Source organism: Cydia fagiglandana, chromosome 18 (assembly GCF_963556715.1).
Source record: "Cydia fagiglandana chromosome 18, ilCydFagi1.1, whole genome shotgun sequence".
Lineage (NCBI taxonomy): Eukaryota > Metazoa > Arthropoda > Insecta > Lepidoptera > Tortricidae > Cydia > Cydia fagiglandana.
The window spans coordinates 17738403-17759007 of record NC_085949.1 but is presented as its reverse complement, the minus strand read 5'-3'; the positions used below and the strand labels follow the sequence as shown (position 1 = coordinate 17759007).

The 20605-nt window shown below is 37.4% G+C and overlaps 4 protein-coding genes, 1 long non-coding RNA gene and 1 other non-coding gene across 8 annotated transcripts in view; 3 read left to right on the top strand and 3 right to left on the bottom strand.

The window, feature by feature from the left end:
• The window catches only part of LOC134673644 (integrator complex subunit 1), a 65709-nt gene extending 62509 nt beyond the window's left edge, over window positions 1-3200 (bottom strand). The window contains exons 1-5 of the mRNA XM_063531645.1: window positions 2906-3200; window positions 2189-2361; window positions 1526-1795; window positions 1079-1214; window positions 512-614 (exon numbers count right to left, since the gene is read on the bottom strand). Of these exons, the coding sequence (XP_063387715.1) occupies window positions 512-614; window positions 1079-1214; window positions 1526-1795; window positions 2189-2361; window positions 2906-3056 (833 nt within the window). The 5' untranslated portion in view covers window positions 3057-3200. The remainder of the gene's footprint in view (window positions 1-511; window positions 615-1078; window positions 1215-1525; window positions 1796-2188; window positions 2362-2905) is intronic.
• Window positions 288-360, top strand: Trnas-gga (transfer RNA serine (anticodon GGA)). The gene has a single exon. It is a non-coding gene; the product is annotated as a tRNA-Ser (tRNA).
• A 2961-nt stretch (window positions 3201-6161) lies between the features above and the next one.
• Window positions 6162-6885, bottom strand: LOC134673338 (uncharacterized). The gene is made up of 3 exons (XR_010099466.1): window positions 6775-6885; window positions 6420-6518; window positions 6162-6253 (listed from the first exon to the last, which is right to left on the bottom strand). It is a non-coding gene; the product is annotated as an uncharacterized LOC134673338 (long non-coding RNA).
• Window positions 6886-7395: 510 nt separating this feature from the next.
• LOC134673643 (putative leucine-rich repeat-containing protein DDB_G0290503) lies at window positions 7396-11365 on the bottom strand. The gene is made up of 11 exons (XM_063531644.1): window positions 11183-11365; window positions 10911-11074; window positions 10580-10782; window positions 9608-9795; window positions 9412-9518; window positions 9008-9182; window positions 8625-8720; window positions 8273-8478; window positions 7909-8176; window positions 7772-7831; window positions 7396-7551 (listed from the first exon to the last, which is right to left on the bottom strand). Exons 1-11 carry the CDS (start codon window positions 11291-11293, stop codon window positions 7396-7398), a joined length of 1734 nt encoding a protein of 577 aa, XP_063387714.1. The 5' UTR covers window positions 11294-11365.
• A 286-nt stretch (window positions 11366-11651) lies between these two features.
• LOC134673465 (ATP synthase-coupling factor 6, mitochondrial) lies at window positions 11652-12860 on the top strand. Its single transcript, XM_063531461.1, has 3 exons — window positions 11652-11764; window positions 11924-12069; window positions 12564-12860. Exons 2-3 carry the CDS (start codon window positions 11924-11926, stop codon window positions 12739-12741), a joined length of 324 nt encoding a protein of 107 aa, XP_063387531.1. The 5' UTR covers window positions 11652-11764; the 3' UTR covers window positions 12742-12860.
• A 2001-nt stretch (window positions 12861-14861) lies between these two features.
• The window catches only part of LOC134673441 (AMP deaminase 2-like), a 71897-nt gene continuing 66153 nt past the window's right edge, over window positions 14862-20605 (top strand). For 2 of the 3 annotated variants that reach the window (XM_063531429.1, XM_063531430.1), the window contains exon 1: window positions 14862-15038. In XM_063531429.1, the coding sequence (XP_063387499.1) occupies window positions 14930-15038 (109 nt within the window). In that variant the 5' untranslated portion in view covers window positions 14862-14929. Of the gene's footprint in view, window positions 15039-20460; window positions 20587-20605 lie in introns of those variants that run through there. The other variant, XM_063531432.1, reaches the window with a different exon arrangement.

Below are 20605 nucleotides of genomic sequence, written 5' to 3'. Positions count from 1 at the left end.
TTTGTTAAATCTATGAAATAACTCAAATAATTTAATTTGCTCTTAGCGTAAATTTTTCCATTTTTTCCTTTAATATAAAATTTGGAATATTGCTCGCAGACGTATCTGCTTGTTAAAAAATTTATTTAGTACGGGTTAGCACATTGTTACTGGTGAATTCTCAATGCAACTTGAGACTCCGGTGCCGTTAAAAGATGTAATTGTCTTTCGGTAGATGTCGCTATACGCCACCCCAAAGGCGTGTTTACATAAAGAAAGGAATGGAAAGATTTGCAATGTCCTGGTAGGCTTCCGTAGCTCAATTGGTTAAGAGCAACACACGGATTGTGGAGGATGCGGGTTCAAGTCCTGCCGGAAGCGTAAATTTTTAAATTTTTTCCTTTAATATAAAATTTGGAATAAGAATGAAGTTTTTTTACTGCTAAAAGTGCTAAATATAAAGAGTAGAAGTTATACTGCCCATCTAAATATAATCCTCATTATATAGTTAATCAGAAATATGTAATGTTACCTGGGAAACACGGTGTACTCTAGGTCCGTGTTGTCCGGATCGTCGTCCGTGCTTCCCATCAGCGGCGAGCCCGACCCTGACGGCGACATAGTGCCGCCAGCTGCTGTTAAACGAACCAGCTTTTACTCTCACTATTTATCCGTGAAAAGGTAAAAAATATGTTGATTTTGTGAGCAGATATGGTAGATAGATAGAAGTTTCTGCCGTTTCGATTTTGAGCATAAAGGAATTAAGTGCCAGCATAGTCTATGGCAAGTAATTTTTATTTTTTTATTTTTTAGGCTTATAAAGCTTATCACGATATCTACGGCTGACAGAGCCACTAAGTACTAACTAGAATAGTATAATTCCATTTGAATTTGGTTATATCCTAGAACAACATAGAACGAACTTTTGTAAAAGCCATTTGTAAACAAATCATTAGTGTTTGTTATAATAGATCACAGAATGTATTGTTAATGTTGGTGGGGTTATACAAATAAATATTATAGAACATTTTTACACAAATTGCCACGGTTAGCGCGGCGGTATTTGGGTATTACTATCAGATGTAACATTAAGACTTACCAAGTGCACTGTCAGATGGGATGAGATGTGGAGGAGGAGTCTTGGTGCTGAAGGCGGTGGCGATATTCTCAACCAAGCACTTACACCACGAACATTCCACCCACCACCTCTCGTTCAAGGCATCTTCAATGTACACCTGTCAGAAAAACAACTCAAGATAACGAAAAGTGAAATACACCAATAAAAAAGTGACTAAGACAGCCCTTAGAGCATTTAATAATTGGAGTCACCTGTAAGAGCTTACCCCTCAGCCTAAAAACTGGCATAACAATACGTTTGACGTCACCTCCCCCGCAAACAAAAATCGGCAGATTGTTTCCTACAGAAAATGACAGCCATGACGTCTCCGGTAACTAAATGCTCCAAGAGGCCACCAGATTAATTTACTTATTTAAAGAACTTAGTAGATTGTGTTAGCATAACAGCTTTGCACATTGAATATCTTACCTTAATAAAAGTGTCAGGCCAATTATTACTATCCCTATGCCCAGCATACAGCATATTGCACGCCAGTACAAACACCAGCGGATTTCCTTTACTTTTGAACGCAGCCCCCTGTTCCCTTTTCAACAGCGTGCATAGACTCTGGGTCACAACGTCATGTGCAAACATGTTCGGCCGGATTTTGCACAAATATAGCATACTCATGCACAGGATTGGGTCAGGTTTGGAGCGTTGGGACTTGAGTAGACGGATCGAGCCTGTGAGAAGACCAAGCTGTAAACAAATAACAGTTGTATTAAAGTTACTTTCAGTTTCAAAATTGTTTTTTTATATAACTGCCAGAGTTACAAAAGGGCATAAAGGACATCTATATACCAAGGATCTATAAGCCTTCTTCAGGTTTAGAAATTTATTATGTATTTGTTTTTATTTAAATGCATGTTCATAATGGAAAAGACATAATAAATTACTGTTACATTTATTTATTTATTAGTCAAATAAGTAATGCAGCATTACAGTAAAACCAAGGCACTGTGAAACTACAAAATAAAATACAATACAAAGAGACTACAAATAAAAACCAAAGACAAATTAAACATTACATTTTTTTACATTGAACACATATTGACATAAGTATTATGGTAAACCTATCAACATTAGACTTACCAATTTATCAGAGTTATGGGTATCCAAAGCTTGCAGCACATTGGGGACAAGATCCACAGGGTCCACCTCTAAGGATGTCCCTCCAACAGCCTCTGCTGGCGAGCCAATTCTAGATCTCTTGGTGGGGGGAGCAGCACCAAAAGTTGATGTGCCTTCACGCTTGCGTTCTACACCTATGACAAAGCATTCATAATACAAGTGAAAATAATATGATCTGCAGCTAAATTTGAAATGGTGTTATTTTTGAGGCACTAGGTGATTGAAACTTTACATTTTGAAATCTTTATAATTATTAGCTTCCGCCCGCGACTTTGTCTGCATGGAATGATCATGATGATTGATGAAATATCCTATATCCTATCTCAGAGCGCAAACGGTTTTAGCGTGAAGAGGGAACAGACAGACACAGTTATGCCACAATGTTCAGTCGCCATCATATTGGAGCGGCCAAGGCACAGACCAACTTTCTGTCGGCCAAGGTGGTCAAAAATATCTGAACACACACTCTAGCGCCTTGAGAATAGAGGAGAAGCGTGCACATCTGCCATTTTCTCTTAAAAATAGCATTTTGAGATTGATTGGAAAGGTTTAAGAAAGAAAGAGTATGTCTATGAGTTGTGTCAGAGTTTCATAAGTCAAGCCGAAGACGTCTTTCTGGCCTCTCGCCTGATGTTACGATGCTACTCACTCAAGTCAAAACCTTTAAAATGTACTCACCGCTACTTGAGGGTTTGTGTATGTTCCTCTTCTCCTGGTCTCGCGATACAACGACAGTAGACTTGGTGCCCAGCGCGAAGATGTCCTGCGGGTGCTGCGGAGCCTTGCTCTTGCCTCCGCGCCCCGAAGACGACATCTTGCCCCTTTCCATCTTCACCACTCACAACCGGATAACCTCCTTCTTGGTGTTTCTCTACCACATCGTTCGTAAATAGAGTATCTGATGGTCGGATATTCGTCTTATTTGATGAAAATTTTAATAAATGGGACCGACAACTATTTTACGTTCTAGTAATAAGAATAATAAACATCCACAAAAATAGTGAGCAAACGCAGCGGCATCATAAGAATGTCACTGTCAAAATTGACGTTTGTCATGGTCAGTGTTGCCAGGGCTCTGGAGTCCTAAGTTACGGTTCGTTTCCCTAAAAGTCACGTTTTTGCTGCTTAAGTCACATTTTTATATTATTGTATTGTATGGGTAGGTATAGCTGGTCAAGGAAATCTGATCAAATTGCCCGATCGAATCAGGACGTCCGGACGGAAACGCCAATTTAATGGCGTCTAACTTCTTCTTCTTCTTCCTCGCATTATCCCGGCATTTCACCACGGCTCATGAGAGCCTGGGGTCCGCTTGACAACTAATCCCATGATTTGACGTAGGTACTAGTTTTTACGAAAGCGACTGCCATCTGACCTTCCAACCCAGAGGGTAAACTAGGCCTTATTGGGATTAGTCTTTCCTCACGATGTTTTCTTTCACCGAAAAGCGACAGGTAAATATCAAATGATATTTCGTACATATGTTCCGAAAAACTCATTGGTACGAGCCGGGGTTTGAACCCGCGACCTCCATCCAATCCAATCCAATGGCGTCTAACTTAATCAAAAGAAAATAAAAACCGGGCAAGTGCGAGTCGGACTCGCGCACGAAGGGTTCCGTACCATAATGCAAAAAAAAAAACAAAAAAAAGCAAAAAAAAAAACGGTCACCCATCCAAGTACTGACCACTCCCGACGTTGCTTAACTTTGGTCAAAAATCACGTTTGTTGTATGGGAGCCCCATTTAAATCTTTATTTTATTCTGTTTTTAGTATTTGTTGTTATAGCGGCAAAAGAAATACATCATCTGTGAAAATTTCAACTGACTAGCTATCACGGTTCGTGAGATACAGCCTGGTGACAGACGGACGGACGGACGGACGGACGGACGGACGGACGGACAGCGAAGTCTTAGTAATAGGGTCCCGTTTTAGTTTTACCCTTTGGGTACGGAACCCTAAAAACGAAGTTATGTTAAATAGGATAATAACATTTAATTAACAACAAATATTAAATATCTCCATTATTTCACGCACAACATTAATTGGCCTTTTAATATTAGCTCTGTGTCCGTGGTAAATTACCAGTCCGTTTATTGATATTGCTATATCATTCCAATTAACCAGTAAGTAGCGTTCATGCCGGTTTAATTAATAATAATATGGATTGAAATGTCAATATTACCTTCGAAGGATTTTGTATATTACAAGTACGGTACGATATAATTTGTAATTATTACTTCACGGAGTTAATTCTTCAAATCCGTCTATGGCTACGGATGACGTTTGCGACTGGTATGAATTATGGCAAAGCGTATTGCGTGTATCCTTCGTAAATATAATATTTATAGCATACAATCATTTTTACGGCGAAACCACACTCACTTTATGAAATGTGGCATGTAGATAGCTTTAAAAGATGAAATCCAGCTCCTGAGAGAGGTAGGTTTTTGTAAATTACTTACTTTAATATTTTTATATTATAATAGCTGCTATTTAACTGATCACCAGATTTAGTAAAATTTAATACCAAAAAAATATATTTTACCACCCTAAAATAATGAATGATCACCAAAATTATAACACCATTTTAATGTGAAATGATTACCAATTTTATTACATTTTACTATCCTTTTAAAGGAAATGACACCAAACTAATCATTATTAACCCAAAAATAGTAAATGATTACCAAATTTCAAACCCCATTTTAATGTGAAATGATAACCAAATTTTTACATCTTGCTATCCTATTAAAGAAAATGACACCAAAATAATCATTGTAAACCCAAAAACCGGGCAAGTGCGAGTCGGACTCGCGCACGAAAGGGTTCCGTCCGGAAAACAAAAAAAAAGCAAAAAAAAACGGTCACCCATCCAAATACTGACCACTCCCGACGTTGCTTAACTTTGGTCAAAATTCACGTTTGTTGTATGGGAGCCCCATTTAAATCTTTATTTTATTCTGTTTTTAGTATTTGTTGTTATAGCGGCAACAGAAATACATCATCTGTGAAAATTTCAACTGTCTAGCTATCACGGTTCGTGAGATACAGCCTGGTGACAGACGGACGGACGGACGGACGGACGGACGGACGGACGGACGGACGGACAGCGAAGTCTTAGTAATAGGGTCCCGTTTTACCCTTTGGGTACGGAACCCTAAAAAGCACCCATATGCGTAAATAATTTACCCCCGGATAAAAATAACACAGTAATGTTTTTTGAGCGCTCATAAATCTCAAAATAAGTGATGTAGTGCAATGATTAGTATAGATAGGTAGACTAAAAGAAATGAATCATTTCACTAAAAAAATAACTACTAGGTATACTTTCAAACTAAATAACACTGTCATGTCAAGGTAACAAATCTCATTTTGCCACGACTATTATAATAAACATGATGATGGATGTAACGTCAAAGCGCCAGTGCAAGTGTCAACTTGGGTGTGTTCACTGTGTCCCTAAATAATAGGAATGGCAGAACTAAACTTGTCCAAAATTCGACTAGCTTAAAAAGTCACAAAAATTGCCTCATGATCGAAAGTCACGCACATGTCACATGAGAAGGCGAAAAGTTACTAAAAATGTGACTTTTGTGACCATCTGGCAACACTGGACTTATGGTTTGAGACAGTTGTGATTTCCAAATATAATTATTTTACTTGGAAAATATTGGAAATAAAATAATATATACGATATTAAGGTAAGAATTTAATTAATCTTAAAGCCATTTCAGTTATTACAAAGTAAGAACAAAATAATCATGTTATTAATAAATCAATTTACAATCAACCAAATGTTCAGAGGTCCTGCAACTTTGGTTCAAGTTTAAATGAGTATTAATTTGGTTAAAATATAAAGATTGAATAATGAACATATCATAAAACAAAATATTGAAAAAAAAAAGACCCAATCAATCTAGCTTAGGGTTCGTTGAGTTCGGTGGGCTTCAATTTCTTGGCTTTGTTGTCCGGCCGCTTGTTTTTGAATATGGAGCGTTTGTTCTTAGGGAGAGATATTATTTCCTGAAATTACAATAAAATACTTAATATTTTTCACTTACACCAGTAGGGTGAGTAGGGATACATTTTTGCAGCTGAGAACTAGACTTAGCGTCACAGTTTATAAAACTGAAAATTTTAAGCCATGCGTGGGATAAACTGGTAAAAAAAAGAAAAACAATGTGCGTACATCAAGAGGTCCCGAGGCAGGAGCACGTCGTTTAAAGCTCAAGGGAGAGACCCTCTCACCACGTGTCATCGCATCAAAATGACGATTTATTTGAGCCTGCTGGAACAGTAAATAAAAAATATACATTTTTTATACCACGTCGGTGGCAAACGAGCATACGGCCTGCCTGGTAAGCAGTCACCGTTGGTTACTGCTTACCAGGCGCCTATGGTCTATTATGGACGCCTGCAACGTCAGAGGTTTTACATGCGCATCGCCGAACCTACCAAGATAAACCAAGACAAGATATACCAAGTTATCGGATATTCAAAATTGTATGTAGTAATAGTAGGTATAACGTTTGTTTTTAGCTTACGTCAACTATAAGCTCGCTTTCCATATCGCTGTCGCTAAAAAAATTATAGAGTACGCTGTCTATTAGTTTCTTAGATTGTTCTTTTGGCGCTGTAGACCCTGATGGCTTCTGGATCTTCGGAGCGGAGATGCCAGCTCTCTATTAAACAAACAAATTCAGTCAATACTACATAATTTGCTTAGAGGTAGATCAAGCTAAGTTGGCAGCGTATATGATTTGAGCGATTGTCAAACTTCTTGGAAATTATGACGTTTAAATAACACTTGCACCGTCTGGGCTATCAAAATCGCTGCCAACTTATCTTGATCTATAGTTTTTTTTAAGCATTAGAAAAAAGGTAAACAATCTTGATGTGTCTTTTAATTGAAAAACACGTTTAAAAAATAAGTCACGGCAAATATTTAACAATTATGAATCTAATTTGATCATTTATATTCTTTTGCTGTTATAAGTAATGGTTACTGATTTTTAAAAAGCGTTTTTCAATTAAAATGCGTGTCAAGATCGCTTACCTTCTTTCTGCTTCTTTCTAATGTTAAAAAAAAAAACGAACTGTAACACTACTTATCATGAAAAATAATGCGGGGTAAGGCCTGTTTATAAATAAATTATATGTTATTTCTAAACCTTAATCGGTGGTGCTGGCTTCATCATTCCTCCATTATCATCTAGTTCAGCGGGTTGGCGCGTCGACTGCGAGGCAGAGCGCCCTGTTACTTCTTTTTCGATATTATCTATTGTATTCTGCATGCTTTTCAACTTGTCTTGTAGTCGATCCTACAAGCAGCAACAAAAACTATTCGTGATTTTGACACATTTGCATTATATTTCTTACATTACTTACTTTAAAGTTATCAAACGTTGATAAAGTATAATATTTATTTGTTTAAATTGTATTGTACAAAAAGCAAATAAAATGTACAAATGGCGGACTTAATGCCTTAAGGGATTCTCTACCAGTCAACCATAGGACTAAACAAAGATGTAATAAAAATACCTTTTCCTTACGGGTCTCTAAAATTATGGACATTTGTTTTGATAGCTCGATTTCTTTTTCCTGGAAGTAAAAGGAAATATTGTAATAGTGAGCCACTAATTAATTATATAAAACCTAAAAAGCGGTAATTAAGATACTTTAGCAGCATTCTCCATCTGTTCTATTTTCTTCGTCAAGGTATTTTCCTTCTCTTTTGTAATATTCCTCTCAGTTTCCATATCCTTCTTCATTTTCTCGATATTGTTTTCTAATTTAGTTCTAGCGTCGGTACCATTCTTTAGATCAGACATGAGCTTGTTGATAGTAGATGCTTTACAATCCAATTCTTCGTCTTTCTCTTCTATAAGTTTTACTTTAGTTTCCAGAATGATACTAATCTCTTCGATTTTGTTCGCATTGTCGGCCCTGAAAACAATCAAAAATTTTATAAACTACGCTGCTGTAGCCACAGCATATAGTAATATCATTATGTACAATATGTACTTAAATAAACTTTTTTACTTGTTGTTCTCCAGGGTAGTTTCCATTTCAAATATCTTTGCTTGTAACTCCTGGATGGTTGAAGTCAATTCCTCAATTTTAACGGATCTCAATTCCAATTCTTGGGTAGCATTGCTAAGTTCAACGACTATCTCAGATTTCTGCTTTTCTAGGGCCAATACCTGATCTTTCAAGTTTTGTTGTTCGATCAACGATTGTTCTAAAAGCTATAATAAACAATTGAATTCATACTTGAAATTAATAACACTATTAATACTAACTACACTCATTATGTAAACTCACTATGTATGTGTATGTATGTCACTATGTACTTGAAAATACGAATATCTTATTGTAATAGGTTAGTATTTACCATTTTTTTCTCGTCTATCTCATTTTTTAATTCTTCTGTCTTCTCATTTAGCGCTTCAATATTTTTCATCAGTTTACCACACTCCAAATTAGATTCCTGTGGCATATTTAATGTTATTCATTCGGTAACATATTTTCAATGTAGTAATAGTTTAAATTTTACGGAACTAACACAGCTTTTCAACTGTAATCTAAAGCTACCTTGCTGGCGGAGCTATAAATAATTTATTTATAGCTCCGCCAGCAGAGTCGCTATTTAAGAGGATTGTTTATTTAAAATAAACAATCCTCTTAAATAGCGACTCTGTCAGCAATGTAAATTGCTAGACAATACATAGTTGGTAACATAAAGTTAACTTTTAATAAAAAATAAAATATATTTACCTCTAGCTTTGTTTCCAAATCTTTAATTTTTTCAGAGCTTGATATTTGTTCCTCTTCCAAAGTCGAAATTTTCTCTTGTAGCTTATTATTCTGATCACAAATCGACTGAGTGAATTGTTCCTGGTTCTGGAGCGCTGTCTTTAGAGACTCGTTGGCTGCCGTACATTCTTTCAGGCTAAAACAATTCGATTCAAAATTTTAGGTACTGCTATTAATAAAAGCAAGGTAAAATAAACGTAAACGTTTCTTAAAATTATAGTTTAAATTTTTATTTGTAAGCCTTAGTTGTATGTTTTTTGTCATGTATGTAGAACTTTTAATTAAATAATGAAAAATTTTTCAACAACTTAAAAAACAAAAAAAAAAAACGTTCATAATAATGCATTAATTCTAAACAAACTTACACTTTTTCTTGCTGAGAGTTGGCGTTCTTCATATCCGTGATGTGATTATTGCATTCAAGAATGCATTTTTTCATATCTGTTTGTAAGCTAGCGATATTATCGTCTTTCTGAAAATTATAAATATATATTTTTTATTCTTTTACCAGCTTTTACCTCTGTAACGAATATGTGAATTTTGTGTGTATTTACTATTTACCTTTTCCAGTTCACGTTTAGTATGATCCAGCTTTCTGCTCAAGTCATTCAAAGCCACGAACAACTCGTCTTTTTGGTTAAGAGCAGTGGCAAGTTTAGTTCGAGCGTCATTCAACTCTAAATCTAGTTGCTGTTTTGATGATGTAAATACTTGAGACATTTGCTCCTTATGGTCAGCAAGAAGTTTTACTACAAAGAGAATAATACAATATTTAACAACATTTATATTTTAATAAATGTGATAAAATTATGTAAGTGTTCTGTTTTCATTTATCAAATGGACAAATTTTCAACTACCTACTATAAACAGCTAAGAACCTAAGCGAATTATTTTACTAGCAGAAAATGTGGTCTGTCAAGCAACTTTGCCAGTTTAAAAAGGCGCGATATTCAAATTTTCTATAGGATAGGATAAACCTTCGTAAATCTTCGTTAAATTTGCCGCTTTTTCCCACTGATGGAAATGGCCTGACAGACTATCGAATAGTTTTAAACTTAAACGTTTTAAAGTTAAACTATTAAATTATAATAAATACAACGTGATTCAAATCTCCTGGTTATAAAAAACCGGGCAAGTGCGAGTCGGACTCGCGCACGAAGGGTTCCGTACCATAATGCAAAAAAAACAAAAAAAAGCAAAAAGAAAACGGTCACCCATCCAAGTACTGACCCCTCCCAACGTTGCTTAACTTTGGTCAAAAATCACGTTTATTGTATGAGAGCCCCATTTAAATCTTTATTTTATTCTGTTTTTAGTATTTGTTGTTATAGCGGCAACAGAAATACATCATCTGTGAAAATTTCAACTGTCTAGCTATCACGGTTCGTGAGATACAGCCTGGTGACAGACGGACGGACGGACGGACGGACAGCGAAGTCTTAGTAATAGGGTCCCGTTTTACCCTTTGGGTACGGAACCCTAAAAACGCAGGTAACGCAACTAATTAAATACAATAATTGGCGTTTTGCTTACCTTTCTCTTGTAAATTATTGATAATCTGCAAGTTCTTCTCTTCAGACTGGGTTTGCTTGTCTTTAATTTCTCTAACAAGCTGGCCGGATTTGTTGTAGGCTTCAGCTAGCATTGCTTGGTCATTCTTGCAACGGGACACGCTTGCTTTAAGCCGCTCGCTGTATTCTTCTAGAACATCGCAGATCTGACGAGTACTGCTTAACCTACAAAAAAATCACAATTATATATGTAACGTGCCGGAAAAGGTTGTCAATCCCTGGAGTTTTTAAATCGCATAGTGTGTTACAGAGTTAGTATTAGTAAAATGAATTGAAACAACTAAACAACTTACTTGTTTAATGTTTCAGGCCGGAGTCTTAGCTCGTCTTGGTATTGACCCGAAATGGCTTCGTGCTGCATTTGCACCTCAACCATATTCTGCTGCAGGCGCTCATGGTTGTTTTCGAGTTGATGAAGTTTTTCTTTCAAATCCCAGTATGCTGTATCTTGGGCAACCTTTTCGTAAAAACAATTATGTAATATATATAAAGTTAAATAGTCATGGCAAGACATCATGGAAAATAGTTTACTAAAGTTTTTGACTAAAAGTACCTATCAACATACCTTAAGTTTAATAATATTAGCAGTCTCCTTGTTAACTTTCTCGCGTAACTTTTCTGCTTCAGCGTTAATCCGTTTTCGATTAGCAACTTTTTCAATATCAGCAATATTCATGGTGATGTATTGAATTATTTATTGCAAAATAAAACTTTCCTATTCAGAAGCTTCAGGGTGAAAAAATATGGCGTGCTTCCTGCAAGCGCTTTTGAGAAATGGCGGGAAGAGGTGAAAGAAAGAAAAATATTCGTAAAAAAAAAACAAAAGAGGCGGCAACTGGCAATCAATAAGACCTAATTTACACATGCGTATTTTCATACGTTAGAGTACAAAATGTAAGAGCTTATTAATAAATAATAAAAAAAATATACTCAAGCCTTTAGCGAATCAAGTAAAAATGAATAAATATTTTAACAAACTAATATAAAATAAGCTTGTCCAAAACAAAAATTGATCTTGTACATGTCTTGTACATAGGCCTTAAGCTTGAGTTACCTTTGGTGAAAATGCGAACTTAAAATGTATATTGTCCAGTGGCAACATTATGTGCTACTGTCAGACGGCCCGAGACAGTCGAAAAAATAAAAGGTATTATTTCTTTTATAATTCTTCTAATTTATCTGAATATTGATTGCTACTAGCTTCCTTGAGTACTATAAAATGTTTATACAATTAATTGTTTGGAAAACTATTCGTTCTTGCTTAAGTTATGTAACAAATGTTTGAGGTTAAGTTCGTATATTTCAGATGCTGACTTCTTCGCTTTTCGGTGGTCTTCGGGCGGCGCGCGCCTCGGTGGTCATCACTCGCAACTTGGCGGCAGCCCAGAAGGCTTCCGACCCCATCCAGCAGTTGTTCCTTGACAAAATCAGGGAATACAAACAGAAGAGCGCGTAAGGATCAAACCTATCAGTTCTTATTGACCTTGCGATTTATATTGCTTCGTGGCTGTATCCGATCGTGTTGGGAATTTCAAATCAACACTCTATCTTTTAAATTAACGAAGTAATGTATCAAATCATGTGTAACTGTTTTGAAGAGACACAGACAGAGTACAGACATGAAACGAAATGTGTAACTCTCGATTGGTGGGCTCAAAAGTGAGTGAACAAGAATAATTGGTGCGTTTTTGTTTAATTATATTATTTATTTTCTTTCTTTCCCACTAGAAGACCAATAACTATTGCATTATTTACATAAATTATATTCTTGATGAATAATGTTACCATAAATTAACAGTAGTTGTCAATGTAATGTAGTAATAAATACTTTTATATTATAATCATACAAGTAACTTAATATAGACAAGTTGCTACAACAATGAAATTTTTTTGTCTTGGGAACAACCTTTTATTTTCTCATAATTACTTATAAATTTACTTTTCAGTGGTGGAAAACTGGTAGACCCCAGCCCAGCCATCCAAAAGGAACTGAAGACCGAATTGGAGAAGCTGGAGAAGCAGTACGGTGGCGGCTCCGGAGTGGACATGACCAAGTTCCCCGACTTCAAGTTCGAGGAGCCCAAGCTGGACCCCATCGATGAACAGGCGGTGGCCAAGAAGTGAACCAGTTAATCAGTAGACAATATTATAGTTATTTAATAAACGGTGGAATGAGTGTCTGCATGCGGCAATAGTACAGGAAATCAATGTGTTATTGTCAATAAAATCTGTGCAGGTTGTTATGCCTTGTTTTAATTGTTTAAACTCAGTTTTTATACTCCAGATTAGTGGTGGGCAAAGTACGGCCCGTGGATGGATTCCTATGAAATAATTATTGCAAGCATTGACCCATGATTATCACAAATCAAAATTAATTTTGGCTACAATTCTAGTCCTCCACTTAAATTTCCTAAACTTTCTGGCCCCCCATGAAGAAAGTTTGCCCACCACTGCCCCAAGATAATATAGTTTGTTTTGATTGCCTCAATATTCAATAACTGCCCAATTCTGTCATTAGTGTATACTAGCCACCCCTTTCTCAGAACACATCGTATAGACTGCTCCCGGGGAATGGCCCTAATATCTGGTCACCCGAGGCCTGGGCCAAGCCTTAGGGCAAATCTGCCCTTTGTTCGGCAGAGGGACACTGAAAAAGGCTAAGGAATAAGTGGTGTGCAGATTTTCTAGCGCCTACACAAAAATTAATAGCAATTATCGGAGAATTCCAACTTAGCTAAAGTAATTTATAAGGCGTAAAAACGTGGTAGTCATAGTTTGGTCATAGTCATATACTTATTCAAAAAACAATACAAGTATTGTGTTTGAAATACATGGATTAAAACTAAAATTATTAGACACTTAATAAAATGTAAAGATAATAATGTAGGTATCCTAAATACAGTACGACATGACTCATATTTCTGGAATTTAACTATGAAGATTACGGGTAAATAAATATTAAAGTAAAGATTTTAATAAATATACGAGTTTACAAGTAATATATCACTTCCGCAGCTCAAACAATACCGATACCTAACACGGCGGTATAAACTGCCTAACTTCGGTACGAGTATGTACTGCAATTTAGGTACTTACACGAAAAATATATTATCTTCCATTTTCTTTGACAGGCTGATAAATAAAATAATTAGAGCTACTTTGGCTTCATAAAAAGCTATCATAAATATCATAATATATATAGTTATGTGTTAATCTGTTAATAGTATCGTATACTTTATTTTAAGATTTATTTTGATATCTAACAAAGGAAAAGGAACACAATTCCTGCATTAATAGACACGCTACGTAGGTATATTGGCAATACGGGTATACGCATTGCGTATATGGGTATATGGAACTGGCCGCAGCGAGCGTTTCAGTCGTTAAGTGCTTTTCTACGGCAATGTACCTACTCATTGAGGTCGAGTCGCGGAAAAATACCCGTGTAATATATACTTGCACTTAGTCATCTAATAATATATTCTAAGCCCGCACTTAAGGTTCGGAGTAAGGGTATTGACGGCGTTTTCAGAGCGGTGCCCGGCTTGATTGTTTTTAAGCTGTTAACCGTAGGTGTACAGTCACCTGCAATAATATGTTACGCTCCGAAGGCCGCAAAAATCTGTGACACGCTCTTATGGCTCTACAAATAAGATCGTGTCGGATATTTTTGCGGCCTTCGAAGAGTAACATATTATTGCAGGTGACTGTACCATGTCACATGCGCGTTGCCGACTCTTTAAAAATCATTTCCTTTAATTAAATAATAAATAAATAAATAAATAAAAATGTTATTTATTTAGGTATGAACCCATTACATTACAATAGTTACATTAATTAATCGCCCTCCTAGCTGTAGCTACCTTTACCGTCACCTCTGTGGTCTATCCTCCTGAAACAAATTCTACTATGACGCTGACGGTCAGACATTTTTGTGAATATAATTTGCCAAACTTTTAAGAATTAATCATAAGTTAGGCATCAGGCATAGGTTGTAGGCATCCTTACCTTTGCCTACCTAACTGATACTTAAGTTGGTTAGTACAAAGAAATATTTTTTTATGACATGTTCAAGAGGCAGAAGTTAGTTTACTTTTATTATTTACACCTGATGTATATACGAGGACGTCTTAACGCATCCCCTGCCCGCAGTTATCCACGCCATATCCACCGGTTATCTCAACAAGATCCATCGAAACTGCGTACAATGCTCGGGTTCGCCTCGGCCTCGCCTCGCGTCGAGAGTCCGCGACGCGCATTTGACAAGAGCGGCCGTGTCCGCGCACTAACACTAAGGTTAGTCAAGTAAACCATGTCTGCGAGCTTCGTGGGGTCTACCAAGAGCTTCCCCTTCTCCTTCGACACGGATGTTGAGGAGGAGGAGTCTGGGAGAACGACTCCTCATTTAAATAAACGTACAGGTAGGTTTTGCCTTTTGTTTACAATCGGTCGCTTGCTGTTTGCACGGGTAAGGCTGGTAGGTTAAGTGATACCTAACATTTATAATTAATTGCAACAGCATGCATTTTATGCATTGTATACTTATTTAAGATTGGTTAAATGTTAAAATTGGGTACAAAATGTACTTATAACCTAGCATCGTGTTTGCGACCGCATTTATGACACGTTCGTTTGTTCATTTAGGTACCTAATAATTGTCTTAACTGTTTCAAAAACAGACTTATTATGAACAAAGTTAATTATAATTTTGGTTAATTTTCCGCAATTTTGAATGGAATGCGCTAGTTTGGAACATCTAGTTGCTAAAAATTCTAATCGAAGAGCGAGTTAACACTCTCTTCTAACACAAAGTGATATTTGGTCCTAGATATAATAGGAACCTATATTCATTAATTGGCGGAATATTGATAATGATATACAATAGGTACTTTGTTACCATTAAAACCCCATTGACATGCATCAAAATGTAGCCAAGTATTTGCGAATCTTTCTTAGTACCTATTGTATTTGGTCCTATCAGATTACAACCAACCTAACACGCCAAACGACACCAACTTCATACCAAGTTCACTCGCGTCATCCGACCACTTTGCCCGATAACCCATCGTTATAACCCGACCTATTCTGAATATCCTTCCTTCAGTTATCCTGTTCGGGATTCGGGGTACGTTCCGTTGTGCCGGGTTGCCGGATCAATATCAGCTGACTGGCGCGCCGGCAGGCAGGCTACCGCATAGCTACATAGCAACACATATAGCTATGTCGAGGGGTCAATCGCGGAACCACCGCGGAACGTAACTCTTTGGTTGATGTAGATGTATTAAGGCCGGACCAAGAAAAGTCTGCAGCGGATTTGATAGCCCACGCAGTGCAAGTGTTATTTATACGTCATAATTTTATAGAAGTTGATTTTATAAAATAACACTTGCATTGCCCTGCGTGGGCTATCAAATCCGCTGCAGACTTTTATTGACTCTAGGGTGGCTGCAACATGATCAGGCCATTACATTCAAGTTGGGTACTTAGGTAGGTATAAGTTAGGTTAAGTGTTTGACTAGAGATTTTATTGTATTTCAGGACGTTGTTGCATTGTACATTGATCATTGAATACCTATTCACAATAATAAACAAGTACTTACCTAATATATATACAAGTACTATCTAGCTAGACCAATTTTTAATTATATAGTCTGCCCGGGCCTTCGTCTGCGTGAGATGATGATGATGATTGATAAAGACTATCCCATGTCCTTCCCAGGGCCGCAAACTATTTACCTCCATACCAAATTTCACCTTAATTGTCTGTCAGTCTACATCTTGACAATCCCATTGCTCGTGCATAAATAACAGGCGCTTATACGTATATGTTTCTCGTAAAAATTAGAGAAAAAAACCGGGCAAGTGCGAGTCGGACTCGCGCACGAAGGGTTCCGTACCATAATGCAAAAAAAAAACAGAAAAAATGCAAAAAAAAACGGTCACCCATCCAAGTACTGACCACGCCCGACGTTGGTTAACTTTGGTCAAAAATCACGTTTGTTGTATGGGAGCCCCACTTAAATCTTTATTTTATTCTGTTTTTAGTATTTGTTGTTATAGCGGCAACAGAAATACATCATCTGTGAAAATTTCAACTGTCTAGCTATCACGGTTCGTGAGATACAGCCTGGTGACAGACAGACGGACGGACAGCGAAATCTTAGTAATAGGGTCCCGTTTTAACCTTTGGGTACGGAACCCTAACGAGTGTTCCGAAGAATGATCTATCGACTTATTTCATTTATCATCATCTCAGACATAAGACGTCGAATCCACTGCTGAACATAGGCCTCCCCCTTTGGGGAGTGTATGCCATAATCGCCACGCTTGGCAGGCGGATTGGCGATCGCAGTCGAGTACACCGAATTTGAGGGACGCTGCTGCCCGTCCACCGGTGGTCTTGGACGTAGTTTAAGGACATACCCGGGTCCCATTTTATTTATCGTTTGATCAAAATTTTTACAGCCGGTTAGTGTTAAGAAACAATTTGCAAAATTAAATATTCAAATACCTGACTTGCCTAGCTACGATGTATGACCTAGTTACTTATGCAGACTAATAGTACCTACCTATAGCAAGTTAAATGTAGGTACTTACCTAGATATGCGATTCCATTTATGGTGAAGCACTTAAGACTAATCTAATCTATTCTAGGATATAACACAAGGCGTGATGGACAGACAGCGTTGAACCTGTCAACATTTATTTAAGGTTTAGATAAACCTAATCTAAAATGTACATAGCGGTTTTTGTATTGCCATTGCCACAGCCATTAATGTGGTAATTGTTCGTACAAACGTAATAATGCTACAACATAATGCCTTTATAATAGCCAGTGAAGTGCACACATGTAGGTACTTATACACTACGACACTACAAGAACTATTATATAATCTGTGACACTATACCTAGTACCTATACTAGATATACTTACATCAGGCAGTCTAGCATGAGAAGCGTTCTCGAGCGTGACTCCATACTTAAAGTCGCGCTAGATGTATGGAGTCGCGCGCGAGAACGCAACTCATGCTAGCAGGTCTGTAGCACCTTTCAATGCAAGCCGTGATGGACAGACTACATTGAGACCTGTCATCCTTTATTTTAGGCTTAGATAACTTCAAGATACTTAAATCCTAAAATTTACATAGCGTTTTTCTATTGTCACAGCCATAGCCTAAGCAATAAACTTACCAATTTAGGTAGGACCCTCAATAGCGCAAAAATCACGGAGCGTGATCGTATAATACGAGCTAAAAGGCCTAAAAGTTTTGAGAGCCCCGTCAGGCGTGGTTCACTCCGCCATTTCGTCGCTTTGCTACAGGTAGCTAAAACTACATCCGTTCGACCCCAATTTTGGGTTTTGCCATAAGCCGCGCGTGGCGCCGTCGCCACCTAGCGGCCATATCTGTGCTGATCGTGCCAGACGCGTTTTGTTAGAGAGTGAGTCTTCTGTACCTAGTAGGTACTATTATTCATTATGTGGCCCCGCTTCAAATCACCGAGGAACTGAATGAAATACGCGAGTCGACAAGTATACCTACTAACGTCTTTCGTAGCTGTAGGTAGGTAATACCTATCAAATTGAACGTGTATCTATTCTACCGCAACTCAAAGAGCATAATCTTGTTATCTTATCTTATTGTGACAGTAGATACTTAGATAGTCATATTTGCGGCAGCCTTAACTTAACCGTTTATCAGATATTTAAATTCCAAGGTGCGCAGTTACAAATTGGGGAAGGTGACCCTCCTTGATGTCAAGTCAATCTGACCTGTAGGTTGACCTGAAGGTTGTAGTCTGTGGCCATGAGTAAACCCATGCATAAAAAAAAAAAAAGTTGTCACTGGAGATCGACGATGTATTGTTTAGCAACATTGAATATTATACATTTTATCTGGTCGTAGGAGGTCCTTTGCCTACCTAAAACCTCACCTGCTAAAACTTAAACCAAATGCTAAAAAAATTAACGTAATAATCAAGTATTATTACTGAGCAAAAATATTATACTTCTATCTAATCAATCCATAATCCAAAATATGACTCCTTCTAAAGCGTGAATTATTAAAATGCCATTACATAAATTGTTGAAAGACACCTAACTAATACCTACTCGTCTTAAACATCGTAGAAAACGCCGGAACAGCCTAGAACAGTCTGTTTGGGAAGAGTGGGTTTAAAACATGGCGGCATTTCTCTGAGTATGCACGGACCCGTATACCTATCATCATCCGCTTACTCATTCTGGCTTGTCTCCAACTGGGCTCAAGAGATGTATTTAATCCTCATGGGAAATATCATTAGGGTTCCGTACCCAAAGGATAAAAAAGGGACCTTATTATTACTAATTAAGACGATTTTTTTTGCCGTTTTTTGCGTATAATGGTACGGAGCCATTCGTCCGCGAGTTCTACTCGCACTTGGCCGTTATTTTTTATTTGGTGGTTAGGTAATACCTCCCTGGATGCCATTCGTTGTCAAGTGGCGAAATGCCGGGATAACGCGAGGAAGAAGAAGAGCGCCACTTGCACCATCCCACTAACCCGGTAAATCCTAAGTGGTATGAAATTGGATGGATACCTATGCGGAAATTTTCATATCTACTTAAAAAAACCTTTCCTTCGGCAGTTAGAGGAGGGAAGAAAAAAATTCCCCAGAGCTCTAGTTCCAGTAGACCTTTCGCAAACGCTCAGTCGCCCACTATAAAATTTCCTGTCGCTACAAATCCCCACCAAGGCCCCCTAATGGAGAAGTCGAGTAAAATAAATGGCGTTATCGGTGTTGATGGCTCAGGTGGCTCTGACATACTTAAGGGGGTATTTTTAACCGAGGGAATTTTCAATTCATTTCCGTCCGTCCGAGGCAGTCCTTGCGTTTGCCTTGACCTTATAAGCCTCTGAATTAACAAGTTCCTGGCTTGTTATTCAGGGCTTGATCTTGCCTTTTTTCCATGGAGTAGTCCTTAAGAAATCGAGTCAAGCCGGTACAAAGTTAGCTTAGACGAACTCTGACTCTACTAGTTTTGCAGCATTTCGTTCTAAAAATTGATTTTGACTTGCTCTTTATGTAGTTTTCAACTAATAAGACGTCCCTGACCGATATTTTCTCATAAAATAAGCAATACGCGGCCGAAGGGCCGTGACCGACCTTGAAGATATTTTCGTTATGGTGATAATTCGCGAACCTGTGTTCAGATGAGTAATGTAAATAGTAAATAGGTACCTACATAATCCAAATTGATAAGATAAATAATAATTTAATAATTTTTTGTAGTGCCAACGGGATGTCATTTACATTGTATGGTCGGTCTAAAATCGCTTAGTCCATGGTTAATCCTGTAAAATTTTCGGCTATTTTACACATTACTAAAGAAAAGTGAAGTAGACAATAATTTAGGTACAGTCAACTACAGTCACCCAATAATAAAGCGAATACAAGCAATAATAAAGCGCACAAAATATCTGGCAAATGTTATTTTCAGTGAGATGAGAGCACGTCATAATATCGTGCAAGGTAAATTATTATGGCAGGAGATTGTGCAGTCAATAGCAGTAATAAACTAAGCGCTGAATGTGTGAATAATTAGCATCTTCATATCTTTAATCTTTACTGGAGAATAAGAGCACGTTAAATCATTATTAAACACAAGGACCTATACTTTACTTCATTATCGCGCGGGTTACCTACTGGGACTTCCGAAATAGACTTTAAATTTGGTGGGTTATTATCACTCATACACTCATTAAACTTTCCTAACCACATGTCGTCGCTCTAATCCTCTAACAAGCCAGAGCGAGAGATAGATCATCGTGACGACACAATGACTGTAGGAATTGTGCTAAATACAAAAGCGTGCCGTGTCTCCGCGCCGTGCCAGGCGCTCAGTCGACGGCCAAACATTCGTACAATAACACACAGTCTAATAAAACACTAAAATACAAAGAAAAGTGAAGGAAAAAGTGCAATTTGAAGGTTCGTTTTTTGCCGCGCA